A 16927-nucleotide genomic window follows, 5' to 3' on the forward strand; every position below is an offset into this window, starting at 1 on the left:
AATTTCTAGCGTAGTTGGACTACAAGGACCTTCGAGAAGGCGGAAGACATTCTGAGGGCTGAAGGGGTTATGAGGTGTAAACTTGTGGAGATACTTGGAGTAGTGGGAAGCAAGGGAAAGAGCAGCAAGGAGGTTGATGATTGGCATCATCACTGATTTGAAGTCAAGGTGGAGAATTGTGAGAGTTAACTTAAAATCAGGTTTCTGCAGAATCGTGGCACGATGGTTGGGCAACGTGGCACGATGGAGGTTTCAGTTTTTTGAGGCAAGGCACTGGAAAAATCGTGGCACGATGGGGCCGCATCGTGGCACGATGGTGCGCTGGCGGCGAATAACATAAACGTATTTTTGGGTGCAGATTTGTTCCAAATTTTAAGCGAAACTTTTACTATAAATATAGACCTTGTATCAGAGCAAACTTGGAGATAGAGGGGGCTGAAACAAGAGTTTAGAAAGGTAACAACAAAATTAGGGCTTGTATAGAGTTTGTCTCTTCGGAACAAACACTAGGTTTTGAGGGTTGATTCACCTTGTGAAACACTATTAGATTGAGTCTCTTGGTTACGGGAAGAGGCTGAGACTTTGGGTAGAATTAGGCGGGAGACTTATTCTTGTAACCCATTGATTTCTCTTTGTAACGATACTCACCATATAGTGGATTGGAGGGCTGCTCTCTCCCCCAGACTAGGTCAATTTGGACCGAACTGGGTCAACAAATTCTTTTGTGTTCTTCTCTTCTTTGTGTTCTTCTCGCCGTTGTTTTTTTTTCCTACTTTTGGCTTGTATTCAATTGTTTCATACACTTTGTTTTGGTTGCTTGATTATCCCTTGCTCCACACATAAGTTATTATTGGTGTGATTTTCATCGAATTCACAACAAAAGCTGAATTATCATTCATCCATGGATTGACAGAGATACAAAGGTACTCTTATATATCTACTGTTAGAGCTAAATTACAATTAACTGATAACTTAATAAAGGAGAAAAAGAAAAGTTAACTAGAATTAACGCCATATAATTGATGAAGAGCTTAAAATGGTACCTAGAAATGTAACAGATGAGATCAAGTGGAGCTCTATATGTTTGATTTTCTTTTGTTTGATATCAAACGTCTTTGTGGATTTTAACTTAAATTTTCCCCATGTTTAATTTTGTGTAGATTGAGTTTTAAACTTCAGGGAACAAATTTGTCTGTAAAGTACTGGAACGAAAAGTTAAGAAACATATAGCTTTTCATATTAACAAAATGATATAAAATATTTGTACACTATAGGAACCTCTGCAACTTCAAAGAATAATTGATGAAGCAGAAGGGGTTAACAAGTATATTTCACTTCTAGAGTGATTATTTCTATGTGCTTTTCTGAAGGATAGCCTGCTGGAGATATCTTAAAGCTTTCCGATAATTAAAGAAACCCATAAACCAGAAGTCGAAACCATCTACGGTGACTATTTCTATGTATTTTTCTGAAGGTTTCTTCACATTTTGACTTTGGTTGACATGCTGAATCTTTTCATGTGGAATAGATACCTGAAATAGTCCAAAAATTAAGGTTACATGCTGGCTGAAATAGTAATCAAATTAAGTGTTGAGAAAATAAAAGTGATAGAGAGCATTAACATGCACATTTAAGCAAAAAAATCACCTTATAGCGAACTCTACTCAATTCTCCTTTTGGTGAAGAGATCTTGATGGATTTCTCACTACAAAAAGCAACTTTGTGAGTGGAAATGAAGAGGAGGCCTGCTATAGGACCTGATGTTGTTGATAAGTAACACTGTGATGCTTTCAACAGCTTCTCTCCATCTTTAACACTAAAAAGTTCCATAAACACTTTTTCTACTCCGCCAACCTGAAGAATTCTGGCTCCCAACCTCAATTTCCCTTTTACTGTATCTGTTATCTTTGGTCCAAGTCTCACTGCAGGGTAAAATAACAGTTTCAAGCTATCAGGTACAACTATTTTTGGAATTAATCTAAGCTTAGTAGTTTTGGAAGCTATTACAAGATATTTGCATTTTCATCAAGTACCATTACAAAGTGCTTGTTCCATGCCTTGAAACTAAGCAAAAGTGAAAAATTGAAGATAGGTCTTCCAAGATTACATACCATGCTCTCGGATACCATGTGCAAAACCATCATCTTTTCTTCCAAACATGTTCATCTTAGTCAGAACTGAATTTAATTTACCTGAAAATAGAAAAATGACCATGATCAATAAACTAATTTAAATTTAAAAGAAGTATTTGATGAAATATAGATTTAGTAATGTAGATGTGTCCTACCCTTATTTGATTTTGTGATAGACTTGCAGTATTTTCCAGTAGAATCAGGCAAGTATCTCCTTGAGGATTTCCCAGCCGGATAACTTGAGCTAATAGAGATTCCATTAAGTAGCTCATGAAGAAATGAAGTATTCATTTTAGTTTTTTATTTTGTATTTTTGTTCTTGATTTTGAGGATTTGGTGGATGAATCCTTGTATCCTAAAGGGGTATATATATGGTTAGAAGGAAACAATGTGACTGTTGACCTTTTGTAGGATGAGTCAGCCTGGGATCATCATGAAGACTAAATGAATAAAAGCAATTCAAAAGTTGAAGATTGCATGTTTAGTTGTCTACAGAAAAGAAGTTTTTTAATGATAAACACAATAGCTGTAGAAAATGGAGGAAACAATTAATAATAGGTTGGTTTGATTGGACAATGCCATATGTTTATGACAAAACATACTTTGGTTGACACTTTATTTTATTTAATACACTGATAAAAGGGAGTAATTAAAGCATTGTGAGCTGGAATTAAGCCTTTGTGATGCTACACCTCTCTTAACTTTTTCATGTATTAGATAAAAAAGTATAGAGGGAAAAAGTTCATTTGCTTACATGAATATATTCTAATTTTATGTTCCATAGCTGCATATGTAAAAGATAAGAAATCCCTTCATCAAATTTGTGAATTTAGTACTTCATAGTGGTTAGGCAAATTAGATTAACAACACTCCAATAAGAAAAAAAAAAATTCTTCCTCCATGAAGATCAGAACCATAAAAAATAAAAAAGAGGGCCATGGAACATGAAATTGGTAAATGAAAAAGAGAAAATATTCAATATATGAGGCTGATTATGGACATCATGTTGTGTAAAAGGAATTAGCCAAATCACTCCCACATCATCCCCATGCCCCCACGTGGAAAATTAAACTCTTACATAATAAGCAATTGAGCCTTATAACCTTTTTTAACAATTGGGAAGTAATGCTTATCAAAGTTATTTGAGCTAGGAGCCATTCTTATCTTTGTGATATCACCCTTCTTTAACTTCTCTTTTTCTTTTTTTGGTTAACCTTTAACACCTCTTTTGATAAGGTAACAAAAAGTAAAGAGATATGGTGAGGTATAATTATACTATTTACTGCAATGAAAATTTCATGAGATTTCTCAAGTCAGTAATTCTGATATAAACGCTTTTATGTTCCCTAAATTTGTATTTTCCAAATGGACCTTGTTTTCAAAGGGAGGCCTTGCATTTCTTGTTCTACAAGACAAAGTATATATCATATCATACAGTGAACTGTATAACAGGGCTATGGTAAGTATAGAGGTTATGGAACGTGAAATTGTGTTTGGCAGAAACTAGAAATGGGTCAGAAACTAAAATCTGGCAGTTGGCCTAAGGCTGGCTATTGACATTGTGTGTTGACGGCTGACCTATGTAGCACCGATACATTAAATTGAAGCCGTGCCCAGAATCGGATACATACTGTTGTTGAACACAAGCAAGACACCGACCGATATATATGTGGTTCTATTCAATCATTTTTATTTTCTTAATTATTACCGGTATTGTAGTGTTTGTGCAAGTGCTTCGATGCCGACTCTTGGATTTTGCACATCTTTCAAGCTTTCATGAAAAAGAAGATTGCCAAATCATTACCAACTTATAGCGCTACAAAGCCAATGAGGCTGTGATCTAAAAACATGATAGTAATATGTCAAAGAGAATTGCTTACCTACAGTAAACTCCATGACAACAACCACAGTCATGACAGCAACCACAACATTCTTTCCCATCACTTTGAACAATGGCTCCATAAGATACAACAAGGAAACAAGTGTCAAAACTAAACCAGAATAGGATATCTTGGAACCTAGAATTAATACTTGCAATGACTTCATTTTTTGTCATATCCACCTTTAAATATTTCATCTTTGAAATTGAATAAAGCTTGTTTGAGGCCAACGATAACATAATTGTGAGTCAAACACTGCAGCAGAATGCAGAATCCAACCAATGATGTAGAAAACAAAATTGAAGGATTGTTAATAAAATTGAGAATATTAAATGAAATTTATAATCTATGATGGAAGATTTGAAGGATTGTTAAACATATAAAAATGTAATGCATGATGACAAAATCAACAACTCTAACTAACAAATAAATGAAAATAACATAGCAATTTCTCAAGCCTCATATTTCTCACATCATAAATTAACAATAACCCGTAATGTCATTGGTAACCAGAAAAAGCATAAATCAAATAACAAGACCATAAGTTCACATTGCACAACATCTAAATCCTAATACTGAGATAAAGGTGATATCAAACTCTCAAAGTGGACTTCTGGAATGCAAACTTCAGGTATCATCAGATCATGAATGTTGTTTTGGGCTTCAGGAATCTTAAAAGTATCATTTATGGAATCATAGAAAGCCAAACTAAATTTTCCCCTCTTCACAAAATACATCAGCACTTGGTCATCCTCAGAAATATATAATGGTTTGGTATAGATATAATGATCTCCCATTTGAGGAACACTTAACAATTTAGTCCAAGATTGTCCATTTCCATATTCCTTCATGATCCAAACATCAAAAAACTTGTCACTTTGAGAAAAAATGCACAAACAATCCCTCAACACCCCCAAGATAATGTAATTTTCTTGTTGGTTATCACAAAGAGGGTGCAAAAGCTCTTGAGACAACTCCTTCTCCAAATCAAGAGATACTATGATACTTGCATTACTACGCCGATCATGTGCCAACCAATTAGCAGCGTCACTCACAAATATTCCAGGTCTTGGAACGGGGTAATGATTTGGGAAGTCCTGGATCCTTCTCCAATAATCGGTACCCAAAGTATGAACGTTAACTACTTTGTTGTGGTTATTGCATGAAGAAATAGCAATAATCTTGTAATTATTAGTGAAACGATCGTAGACTAAGGTAAAAGTTGATGAATATTTCTTCTCAGGATTTGTTAAAGGAGGCAGTATTTAAATTTTCTAAGGTAATAATTATTAGTGAAACGATCGTAGACTAAGGTAAAAAAATCATGTATTTCCTTTAGATATTGTTATAGAGATCTAAATATTTTCGTTCAATTATTCTAAAATTTCGAAAAAAAGATTTTATTTAGTTTAGTTTTATTTCTCTTCTCCAGTTGGTCAACTATATAAACTCAACCGTGTCAGCACATAACCCGTGTTGATTAGGTGACACCTTTTGTTTGGTAAATTGAGGAATAAGAATTGATTCAAACATGCATAAAAACAAATTATAAAAAATATATCTATTGAGGAATAAGAATTGATTCAAACATGCATAAAAACAAATTATAAAAAATATATCTATTGAGAAATACGAATTGATTCAAACATGCATAAAAACAAATTATAAAAAATATATCTATTGGAAGTATATGAAATAACATAAATTATATAAAGTAAACGTTGAAAATCAATTTCTTTCTCTGCTTACTATGTAATGACCTTGTTAGCTAAGGAGCCATAATATATTTTACAATAATGACATTTAGTAACATTTGAAAATTGTAACTAAATCAAGAAAAATGTTAGTAATTAAATTTAGCAACACTCGAACAATTATTAGGTAAAGCTCGTATTACTAAAGAGTTTTAGTTACATTTTATAGTATTATCTGTAACAATTAAAAAGTGTTGCAAATGTTACATTATTGTAACACTTTTTGTATCACCAGTAACAATAAAAAAGTGTTACATTTATGATTTTTGAGAAGTTGTGAAGTGTCACAAAATTGTCTAGACTAAATTTTTTTGAATCTACCAAATTGTCTTTGCTTAGACTTCATTCATATTTCAATTAACCAATATTAGATACAAGTTTGAATTACATACTCTAAAATTTCCCCCTTCACTATTCTTATTCTTGCATAATGAAAATGAATTATGCAACACAATTAGAACTATGCAACACAATTTGAATAACATACTAAAACGATTACAAATATCCCATTGCATTGTTCTTATTCATCCAACCATATTATCAACCTTCCATTTTATTTTCTGCTTGATTCTTTTTGCTCCAAGTTGTTGACACTCTACAAATTTATTTTCCTTGTCTTTCTTCTTCAAATCTTCTCGCATCCTTTTACAGTATTCAACTTTTTATCCTGCCAAAATAAATAATATAATGGATGCTTAAGTAGTTGTCACATATAAACTATAAGATAGTCACATGTCATTAGGTGAGCTGGGAACATAAATTAAGCAACAATTATACATAACCAAGAGTAAGAACTGATGCAGTATCTAAAGATTCAACAAGCTATTACTAACACTCTAAATCAAAAGGGCAGCATCCAACTGTTATACTAACATTCCAAATCAAAAGTTGGTTGTACAAAACTGATATCATACATGTAAGCTAGTAATATCTAAATAACTATGTTGAATGGATTGAGAAGACAATTTTGAATATATACCAGAAACAACTCCGAAGTTAATCCATACTTCACAATGTCACGATGAAGCTTTTAGAGATCAAAATCAAGCAGCAAAATAGGTTCTAGCATGACAAAACATAGGTTCAATCTCACGAGTAATAGGCCTGAAATATAGATTAATTACCAAACTTCAGCTACTCGAGACTCTAGTTATGTTATTAGAATTTGAACACAATAGGAAATTTAACACCAAATCTTTTATCTAAAAGAACAAGGAAATTTAATAATTACCATTATTCAAACTGTGAAGCATTCCACCAATTCTGGGGTCAACCTATTCGATCAAACACACCAAAAGAATAAGCAAAGATAATTCATACAATAAGAAATAGGCTTAATACATGCTTTGGTCCCTTAACTTATTTTTGAATTTCATTTTGGTCCCTTAACTTTAAACCGTCTCAATTTGGTCCCATAACTTTACCTCCGTTTATCTAAGTGGTCCCTTCTGTTAAAAAAACTAACAGAAAGGACCGCTTAGGTAAACAGAGGTATAGTTATGGGACCAAATTGATACGGTTTAAAGTTAAGGGACCAAAATGAAATTCAAAAATAAGTTAATATACCTTCCAATAATTTTTTTTTATTACATTTGACTCATTAGAAAAAAAAGTGTCATAGTATAATATACCATCCGATTTTGGAAGAAAGAAGTATTGGTAATTTGAAGTTCGATTAATAGTTAGGAAAGTCTGATCAATAATTATTCTACTCAATAATTTAGATTCTTGTTATATAGATTTTATTATTATTATTATTATTATTATTATTATTATTAATGTTAAACTTTGTTTTTAATTGAAATTATTTTGATTTAGATTAAACTTATAGGTATAGATATTAAATTGCTTTGGTCCATCAACTTATTTTTGAATTTCATTTTGATCCCTTAACTTTAAACCGTCTCAATTTGGTCCCATAACTTTATCTCCGTTTACCTAAGTGGTCCCTTCGGTTAGTTTTTTTAACAGAAGGGACCACTTAGGTAAACGGTGGTAAAGTTATGGGACCAAATTGAGACGGTTTAAAGTTAAGGGACCAAAATGAAATTCAAAAATAAGTTGAGGGACCAAAGTATGTATTAAGCCATAAGAAATATTATTAGAAATTGAGTTCAATAACACAATCAATTAAATTTAGGATAAACATAGTACCTTTTTTTCTTAAGTTTCTCATGTTTTGCCTTGCGCTTAGCTACTTTATTCAAATAATGTTGTTTATCCTGATTAAATAACATAATCAATTTTAAAAGACATCTGATTATATTATTTAGCAATAGGCTGAGGACATCTGATTTCATCAAGTGTTGATGATTTTACTGATATAAAGTGCTTCAATGTTCCAGGTAGAGCTAATTCTACCAAAAATTCAAACAACCATGGAAGGAAGGCCAATAGTCCATCACAAGGAGCACAAGAACATGGTAAGTATCTTTGTAACGTTTAAATATATTTTCATATCCAAGTGATATGGGACAATATATAAAAGAATCAACTTGAGTTTTCACCAAAAGGTTCTGACAGTTTAAGAAATTTTATAATTTCTTCAATGTCTGCAGCATTATATCAGTATATCTTATTCCAATATATACAACTTAAAAATTTCAGTGAGAGTGGGAGAAAACATATCAGAAACAATAAAGAGGAAGTTAAGTACAGGGGGCTCGAATTCTTGAAGTGGGTGAAGTGGAGAAAATGTTTATGTGGTGAGAGAATGGGAGAGGCTGTTGAAAGTTTCACACTGTTATCTGTCCACCACATCTGGTCCGGATCCTCCTTTTCCACTCCACTGAAAAGGTTGCCTTCTGCAGTGAGAGATCCATGAAACTCTTCATCCAATCGCTGGCTGGAAATGTGATGCACCAAATTCACATAAGGTCTTCATTTATTGAGGAATAGGTTATTTTGAGTTTTATGAAGGGTCGTTGTGGTTATGGTAGGAGAAATGATGGAAGCAAAAGTAAATAAAGAGAGTGGAGAAAACTGTTGGATGTTTGAAACTCAATTATGGATTTTTATCATATCATATAAAATTATAGAAGAAGCGAATGCGGTAGATCCTAGATACTAAGTGATATCACATCACCCAGCTAGCGCTATAACAAAATTTTAAACAACATCGAAATTCTGGTTCTCAATCCCAATTTTGAATGTCAAACATTGGTTCATTTGGCATATATATATATATCTAAGGCCAAATGGAAGAAACACACATAACCATGAAAATCTCACTAAGATCTTCTGGTTTCTACCATTGCGCAAAAGTAAACGAATGCACAAATATTCACAATGTTCTGTAATCATTAGCATATAACTTCCTAATTAGGAGAAAAAATCTAACCATTTTAGCAACATCTTTGATAGAATTCTCCAAACTAGGATGAAAACAATTCTGAACTAGTTCATAATTGTTGTTAATTAAATTAGAACTATGCCCACCAAATCCATCTAATCCATTCCATTTCTAAGGTACAACTGTAATGTAATCAATTCCAGATCTTGTAAAACTGGATGCAAAATGTTTTGGTAAGACAACACTTTTGTAAATTAGTTACAAATCACATGTAAATGAGACAACCGATTAAAACTAGAAATTAAGAACATTAGAAGACAACTAAGTACCAGAACAGGATATCTGAGAACCTAGAATTAATAAATAGTTGTAGTGACTTCATTTTTTGTCAAATCCACCATTAAATATTTCATCTCTGAAATTGAATAAAGCTTGTTTGAACCCAGTGATAGCATATAGTAGCTGTTAATTGTGAGTCAAACACTGCAGCAGAATGCAAGTAAAATTGAGAATAATAAAAGAAATTTATAATATAGTATAGAAGATTTGAAGGATTCTTAATTATATAAAAATGCAATGCACGAGGACAAAATCAACAACTCTAACTAACAATAACCCGTAAAGTCATTGGAAACCAGAAAAAGCATGTATTAAATAACAAGATCACATAGCACAGCATCTACATCCTAATATTGAAAAAAAGGTGATATCAAACTCTCAACGTAGACTTCCAGAATGCAGAATAATGGTATCAACGGATCATGAATGTTGTTTTGAATTTTAGGAATCTTAAAAGTATCATTTATGGAACCATAGACAACCAAACTAAATTTCCCCATCTTCAGAATATACATCAGCACTTGGTCATCTTCAGATATATATAATGCCTTGGTTAAGGAATAAAAACCACGATCTCCTATTTGAGGAACACTTAACAATTTAGTCCAAGATTGTCCATTTCCATATTCCTTCATGATCCAAAAATAAGAAAAGCTGTCACTATTAGAAAAAAATGCACAAACAATCCCTCAACACCCTAATTATGCCATTTCCAGGTTGGTAATCATAATGAGGGTGAGAAAGCTCTTGATACAACTCATTCTCCAAACCAAGAGAAACAATAACCCACCAAAAACCATGATCACTAAATAACAACCAATTAACAGTGTCACTCACAAATATTCCCTTTGCTTGAGCGAGGAGATAATGCTTTGGAAAGTCCTGGATCTTTCTCCAATAATCGGTACCCAAAGTAGAACATTAATTTCTGTTTTGTGATTCTTTCCGAACAAAGGGCAATAATGTTATAATTATTAGTGAAAAGATGATAGACTAGGGTGAACAAGGTTTGAAAATAATTTTGGGCTGGATTTATGAGAGGCAATATCTTGAATTTCCTAATGGAAGGGTTACATAAAAGCGCAGAATATGGATCTATCTCAACACAGAGCATTCCGTCACAAGCTGAAACTCTCCTGCCATAGGATCCATTATCCGTAAGATTAAGAATGAGAGGGTGAATGAGCTGCTTAAAACTAGGAAAGGATGCGGCGGAACTGAAAATAGAGGAGATTGAGGAATCAGATATACAGAACTTCCGTGCGGAGTACCTAGCGCTTAGGATGACGTGGTGGCGGTCATGGTTGGAAGTTGGGAAGCGAAGGTGCTTCTTGGTGAATTCAGAATCATGACAGATAAGAGAATTCCATGACTTGCAGACGCAACAGAGTTGAAGGAGATGTTTCACGGAGCCGGCACAGAATTTCTGTCACGAGATCAAACGGAAGAGGCGGTGGTGTTAGGGCTCCGGTTTGGCTTGTTCCTTCCATCAGTGACTGAGAAGAAGAAGCAGAGTCGTGAAGTGAAGGATGCAGTGATGTTAGGGTTGGCTTTCAGTTTATCTCTCTCTCTCTCTCTCTATATATATATATATACACACACACACACCAGCAAAAAGACGGGCACGTGCCCGTCTTTCCGTTCTTCTTATTGCGCTACCGAGTGCATATTATCAACGATGTTTTATAGAAATTTTGCAGGTTGATTACAAACGATATTTTATATAAATTTTTTGATACAAATTAAAACCGGAAAGTTTATGATGCATGTGTCATACATATTGTTAGTCTAGATAAACAAGTAAATTTCACAAGTGAGGTTTGAGGTTCTCATATAAATACTTACAACCGCTTATCATTCAATTCAATAAGATTTGAGTAAATTACGCTCCCTTGATTAAGAGAAGTTTTAATTACACTCTCTTCGTCTCTTATGTTAAAATATATATACTCCCCTTATTTGAAAAGTAAAATTTGTACTCCTATCTCATATGAGATGCTTGAATCACAACCTACTCCCTTAATAATTAATATTCATTTTTATGATATATACTAATTTTGAACCACCATTAAAATAAATAAATTCATTTCTTTATGATTTAAATGTAAATGATAATTAAATTTTAATATTTTGTTATTAATTTTATAATTTAGAGTATAATATTTAATTTTGAATAACCATACTTTATCGACTTTAGTAAATTTTCACATATTTTAATTTAATTTTGTTTTGTTTCATAATTTATACTAGGGTTTAAAACTATATGTTAATGAAATTATGCATAAAAATAGCGAAAAATATGCATTCAAATTTTGATTATATTAAAATAGACTCGCGATACTATTTTTCTTTGAAGTATGTTAGATTATTATTAGAAATAAAAAAATTATTAAGGGAATTCAAACTTCTCTCGGAAGAGGGATTAAAATGTTTTCTAATATGTTTTGAGGGGGAGGAAGGAAAGTGCAATCTTAATGTTATGAAAGCAGAATTTTCATTCATTCATGGATTGGTAGATATAAAGAGGCGTTCTCATAAACTACCTGTTAGATCTAGATAACAAATAATTAGCTAATAACTTGATACAGCAGAAACAGATAAGCTAACTAACATTCTCTCAAAAAAAAAAAAAAAAGATAAGCTAAAACATAATTGTTGAGATTTGGCTTTAAATTTGTGGTCTGGAAGAACAGAGAAATCGTGACACGAATTTGACATCGTGACACGATTTCGTGATGCCGTGAGCTGGTTTGCAGGGTGCCAAATCGTGACACGATCTTGAGGAATCGTGACACGATTTGCAAACTTGCTCGTTAAGTTTCCATGATAAGGACTGGTCATACCTTGTGACGTACGTACCAATCGTGACACGATTTTATCAGTGGAAGGCTAGTATTTAAGTGTTCTTGTGCAGATTTTGAAGGGAGTTGGAAGAGTGAGAAACTTGGGAAATCAAAGGGAGTAACTCTAGGGTTTAGGGTCTTTGATTAGAGCTTCTCTTGGGTTGGAAACATTGTAAACACCTTGGTGAGTGTAAATCATTGAGTGTCTTGTTCTTGGTTTGATTGGGAGAAAAGGGTAGAAATTAGGGTTGTACCTTTGTGAACTTGTCAAAGCTAATTTCTTGTAACCCCTTTTGTATCTCTTTTGTAAGAACTCATTGATAGTGGATTGGAGAGTTCAATCTCTCCTCCAGAGTAGGACAAGTTTGGACCGAACTGGGTGAACAATCTTTGGTGTCTTTGTTTTCCTCTTCCCTCTCCTTTTATCTTGTGCTTGTGGTTTGTGCTTTTCACTTTGTTTCCTAGATTAGATCTAGGTGTTGTTATTGTTGATTATTGCTTGCACTCACTTAATTAGTGGTTACTACTTTCCTTTGCTCCACACATCATATTTCGTATTGGTGTGGTTTTGTACGGAATTCACAACAATAATCACCATAACAGATTGGGAGTAACTTAGTTACCCTTTGTCTATATCATTCAACGCCTAACATGGTTTATAACAGATAACACCAAATCACCAAGGGAGGTCCATATATTTGATTAAATGAACAACAGTCACATGTTTCTGTCATCTGAAATTGAATATCATTGCAGATTTTAACACAAATGTGATCCATGTTTTATTTTGTGCAGTTTGAGTTTTAAACTTCAGGGAACAACTTTTTTTGTTAGATCATGGTATCAAAAGTTTATGAAACAGCTAGCTTTTTGTATTAACATAATAATGTAAAATATTTGTACACTTTTGGATTCTCTGCAACTTCAAAGCATAATTGATGAAGCAAAGATATTACCAATTTCATTTAACATCTTCACCTTTTCCCTTTGAGCTTGAGAGATAGCCTGCTGGAGATATCTTAAAGCTTTCTTGTAATTGAAGAAACCCATAAACCAGAAGTCGAAACCATCCACAGTGACTATTTCTATGTATTTTTCTGACGGTTTCATCATATTTTGACTTTGGTTGACTTGTTGTATCTTTTCAAGTGGAATAGAGACCTTATAGTGAACTCTAATCAATTCTCCATTCGAGGAAGAAATTTTGATGGATTTGTCACTACAGAAAGCAATTTTGTGAGTGGAAATGAAGAGGAGGCCAGCTATAAGACCTGATGTGGTTGATAGGTAACACTGAGATGCTTTCAACAGCTTCTCCCCGTCGTTTGAAGATTTTGAAAATGAAGAGTTTGAAGATTGAATGTTTATGACAAAACATACTTTGGTTGACACTAATAAAAGGGAGTCATTACACCTTTGTGAGCTGGAATTAAGCCTTTCTGATGCTACACCTCTCTTAACTTTTTCATGTATTAGAAAAAAAGTATAGAGGGAAAAAGTAAAGAGATATGGTGACGTATATAATTATACTATAGATACTTATCATAACATAGTCATAGAGCACTTACATTCCCATATGGCTGTCACTGTTGGCAATCAACACACTGCTCAACTTGATTTTCACTGCAATGAAAATTTCCTGAGGTTCTCAAGCCCAAAGTTCTGATGTGTGTGAAAGTTCTAAGAGAGATTTCAGAATTTTATGGATAGTAATTAATTGAAGTACAAAATCAACATATAGCTAAATACAAATTGTAGTTAATGGGTCAAAGGAAGAATAGAATAGACAAGCACACATGCTACTGATGTGGCCACTTTCTGTTTGGATTGGATTAGATATCATCACTTTAATGTTGTTTAATTTGGAATGGCCTTCATTTGAAGAAATTGGGAGGACCACAAACATTGTATCTTAAGAGATGGAGCACCCATGTTCTTGGAGAAGGGAATCACAAAATCATTTCCATGTGCATCCACATCATTCTACATTGACTATTGTATTTTCCAAATGGACCATGTTTTTAGAGGGAGGCCATGCATACAAGTTATGTATCATAAAGTTAGCTTTCTGACAGGGCTATGGTAATAAGGATACAGTTATTGAACGTGAAATTGTGTTTGGCAGAAGCTAGAAATGGATCAGAAATTAAAATCTGGCCTGAGGCCAGCTATTGACTTTGTGCATTGACGACTGACCTATGTAGCACGGACACTTTAGATTGAAGGCATGTTTAGAGTTGGATACATATTGTTGTTCGACACAAGCATGACACCGATATATGTGGTTCTATTCGATCATTTTTATTTTGTTAAATTATTAGGTATTGTATCTGGTGTTTGTGTAAGGTCTTTGATGCCGACTCTTGGCACTTGCCAAATCATTACCACATCATCCCCATGCCCCCGCATGTTGTGATAATTTGAAACTTTAAATGAATGGTCAAATTTTCTACACCATATTTTCTTTTATTTGTTGCATATTGCATATTCACATGTCAGTGGTGTATGTTGCCTACCAAAAGTTTAAGAAGTTATGGAATCTCAGATATCAGTTGGTCAAACATGGAAACCATTTTACCTTTTTCTTTATTACCCTATCACAAGATAATTTAGAGAACTTACCATATCATAAAGTTAGAATTCCAGATCATAAAGCTCTGGTGATTCATCTCCAGTTACAAAAGCATGCGTAGTTCAAAAGTATTTCATTCTTTACTTTTTCTGGTATAATTTCCTTATACTTGGGGGATAGCAAGCCAATACACCATGAAACTTTGCACCAATAGAGATATAAATCAACCTTTCTCCTAGCCTCTAAAAACAAACCCATTAAAGGATTTGTTTAAAAAGAAACCTGACTTGAATCTTTCTTTGACATCTTTTTCTAAAAGCAACCAAACCAAGCAATCAAAGTCAAAATGTTGAGAAGCCAACACAAAAGGACATAATTATAATCACAAGTTTTTGGGTGTCTTCAAATATCAGAAAACTTTCAAATATATCGAAAAGGCGATTTCTCAAGTTTAGATGAATATTGTCACAAGTCCTCAGCTGGAATCTCCATGTTGCCATGACGAACATTAAGATTCAATAGATTATGATCATTTGTGGCTTAACTGAAAGTTTTTGTTTTTATAGTTGAATTATCATTCATTAGTGGATTGAAGGATCGGATTGCTTGAATCACGAGTCTTATTGACTGTGTTAAGATCAACGCATATTGATTAAAATCCACAGAACTATTTGAAATGTAAATCAAAGAAAAAAATATCAGGTCATAAAAACAGGAATACATGAATTGCTCAAGAAGGTTTTTCGGTTAAAACACGGTGCGGCTCACAGTAAATAAGACTTCTTAGTCAATCCAAAAGGATATCCGGCAGAATGCTCCTACCCCACTAGGTTTATAGAGGTGTTCTTAGAGCTAGATTATAAGTAAATTTGATAACTTTATACAGCAGACACATATGCTAACTAAAATAAGCACCATTACATATTAGTAGTCACCTTTGTCCTTATCATTCAACACTTAACATGGTTAATAGAAAAGTAAGTAACAGATGAGACCAAACGGAACTCTGTATTTTTTATTAAATGAATAATAGTCAAATTAGTTTCTTTCATCTGATATTGAAATGTCCTTGCAGATTTTAACAAATTTTTTAGCCATGTTTAATTATCTGTATATTGGGTTTTAAACTTCAGGGAACAACTTTGTTTGTTCGATCATGTTTAATTATCTGAATGAGTTGAGGTGATAGAAATTCCATTAAGTAGCTCATGAAGGAATGATGTCTTCTTCCTTGTGTATCTGAAGTTAGAATCTTTGAGGGCTACTAACTTGTGAAAAGTATTGAGGAGCTCTTGTAATTTTTTTGGTTGATGAGTCCTTGTAATCTAAAAGACTTAAAGAGGAAACAATGTCACTGTTGACTTTTTGTGGGATGAGTCAGCAAGGGATCATCATGAAGGCTAAATGGGATTATAGTGTTTGATCCTACAAGATATGAGTATTTGTTTAAGGCAACTTTTTATGTTTAAAGTCTCCCATTGGTATGTTATAAACTTGGCACATGGGTGGTTTGGACTTCAATTGATTTATTTATATAGAATATATGTTGATGCATTTATCAGGACAATTTTTTGATACTTGGAAAAAGTCACCCTTTTGAAATTGGACAATGTCACGTGCATGATGACAAAACATGTCTTGTTTCAACTTTATTTATTTACTTACTTTTGTGGCTTACTAACTAGACTATATAATAAAGTATTGTAAAAAAACAGTTTGTATAATAAAGTAGTTGTTAAGGGTTAAAGAAAAAGAATACAGACAGGGCCATGCCATGGCACCTGAAATTGGTAAATGAAAAAAAGAAACAATAAATATTTGAGGATGTCATGTGGTAGACGAAGTATAGGGGAAGACATATATCAATCAATGGTTTGTGGAAAAGGAAATATATAGCAAAAAATTAAGAGATGGGACACATGTTTCTGAAAAGGGGAATCACCACATCATTTCCATGTGCATCCACGTCATTCAAAGATGAGTCTTGCATCTCTAAATCCTACCATTGCCAAATTTATTTATTCTTTATTCAATTTAAAATGTGCAACAATTTTATTTTATCTCTCAAAAAAAAAATATATAAAGTGAGTTTGCTGACAGGGCTATGATATGGTT

At 33.2% G+C, this 16927-nt stretch overlaps 1 protein-coding gene and 1 long non-coding RNA gene across 2 annotated transcripts; both read right to left on the reverse strand.

Moving 5' to 3' along the window:
• Positions 1-1215: 1215 nt before the first annotated feature.
• LOC25485661 (putative GEM-like protein 8) lies at positions 1216-2592 on the reverse strand. The gene is made up of 4 exons (XM_013614929.3): positions 2288-2592; positions 2112-2192; positions 1648-1922; positions 1216-1532 (listed from the first exon to the last, which is right to left on the reverse strand). The coding sequence occupies exons 1-4, from the start codon at positions 2421-2423 to the stop codon at positions 1353-1355; spliced, it is 672 nt and encodes a 223-aa protein (XP_013470383.1). The 5' UTR covers positions 2424-2592; the 3' UTR covers positions 1216-1352.
• Positions 2593-13049: 10457 nt separating this feature from the next.
• LOC120577951 (uncharacterized) lies at positions 13050-16611 on the reverse strand. Its single transcript, XR_005643914.1, has 2 exons — positions 13809-16611; positions 13050-13700 (listed from the first exon to the last, which is right to left on the reverse strand). It is a non-coding gene; the product is annotated as an uncharacterized lncRNA (long non-coding RNA).
• Between the last annotated feature and the right edge of the window lie 316 nt (positions 16612-16927).

Source organism: Medicago truncatula, chromosome 1 (assembly GCF_003473485.1).
Source record: "Medicago truncatula cultivar Jemalong A17 chromosome 1, MtrunA17r5.0-ANR, whole genome shotgun sequence".
Lineage (NCBI taxonomy): Eukaryota > Viridiplantae > Streptophyta > Magnoliopsida > Fabales > Fabaceae > Medicago > Medicago truncatula.

Excerpts from the sequence above, each read along its gene's own strand:
- LOC25485661 (XM_013614929.3), bottom strand. The coding sequence starts at position 2,423 with ATGAATACTTCATTTCTTCATGAGCTACTTAATGGAATCTCTATTAGC. Across the intron at positions 1,923-2,111 it reads ACATGGTATCCGAGAGCATG|TGAGACTTGGACCAAAGATA; the intron begins GTATGTAATCTT and ends TTTACCCTGCAG. Across the intron at positions 1,533-1,647 it reads TGAGTAGAGTTCGCTATAAG|GTATCTATTCCACATGAAAA; the intron begins GTGATTTTTTTG and ends GGACTATTTCAG.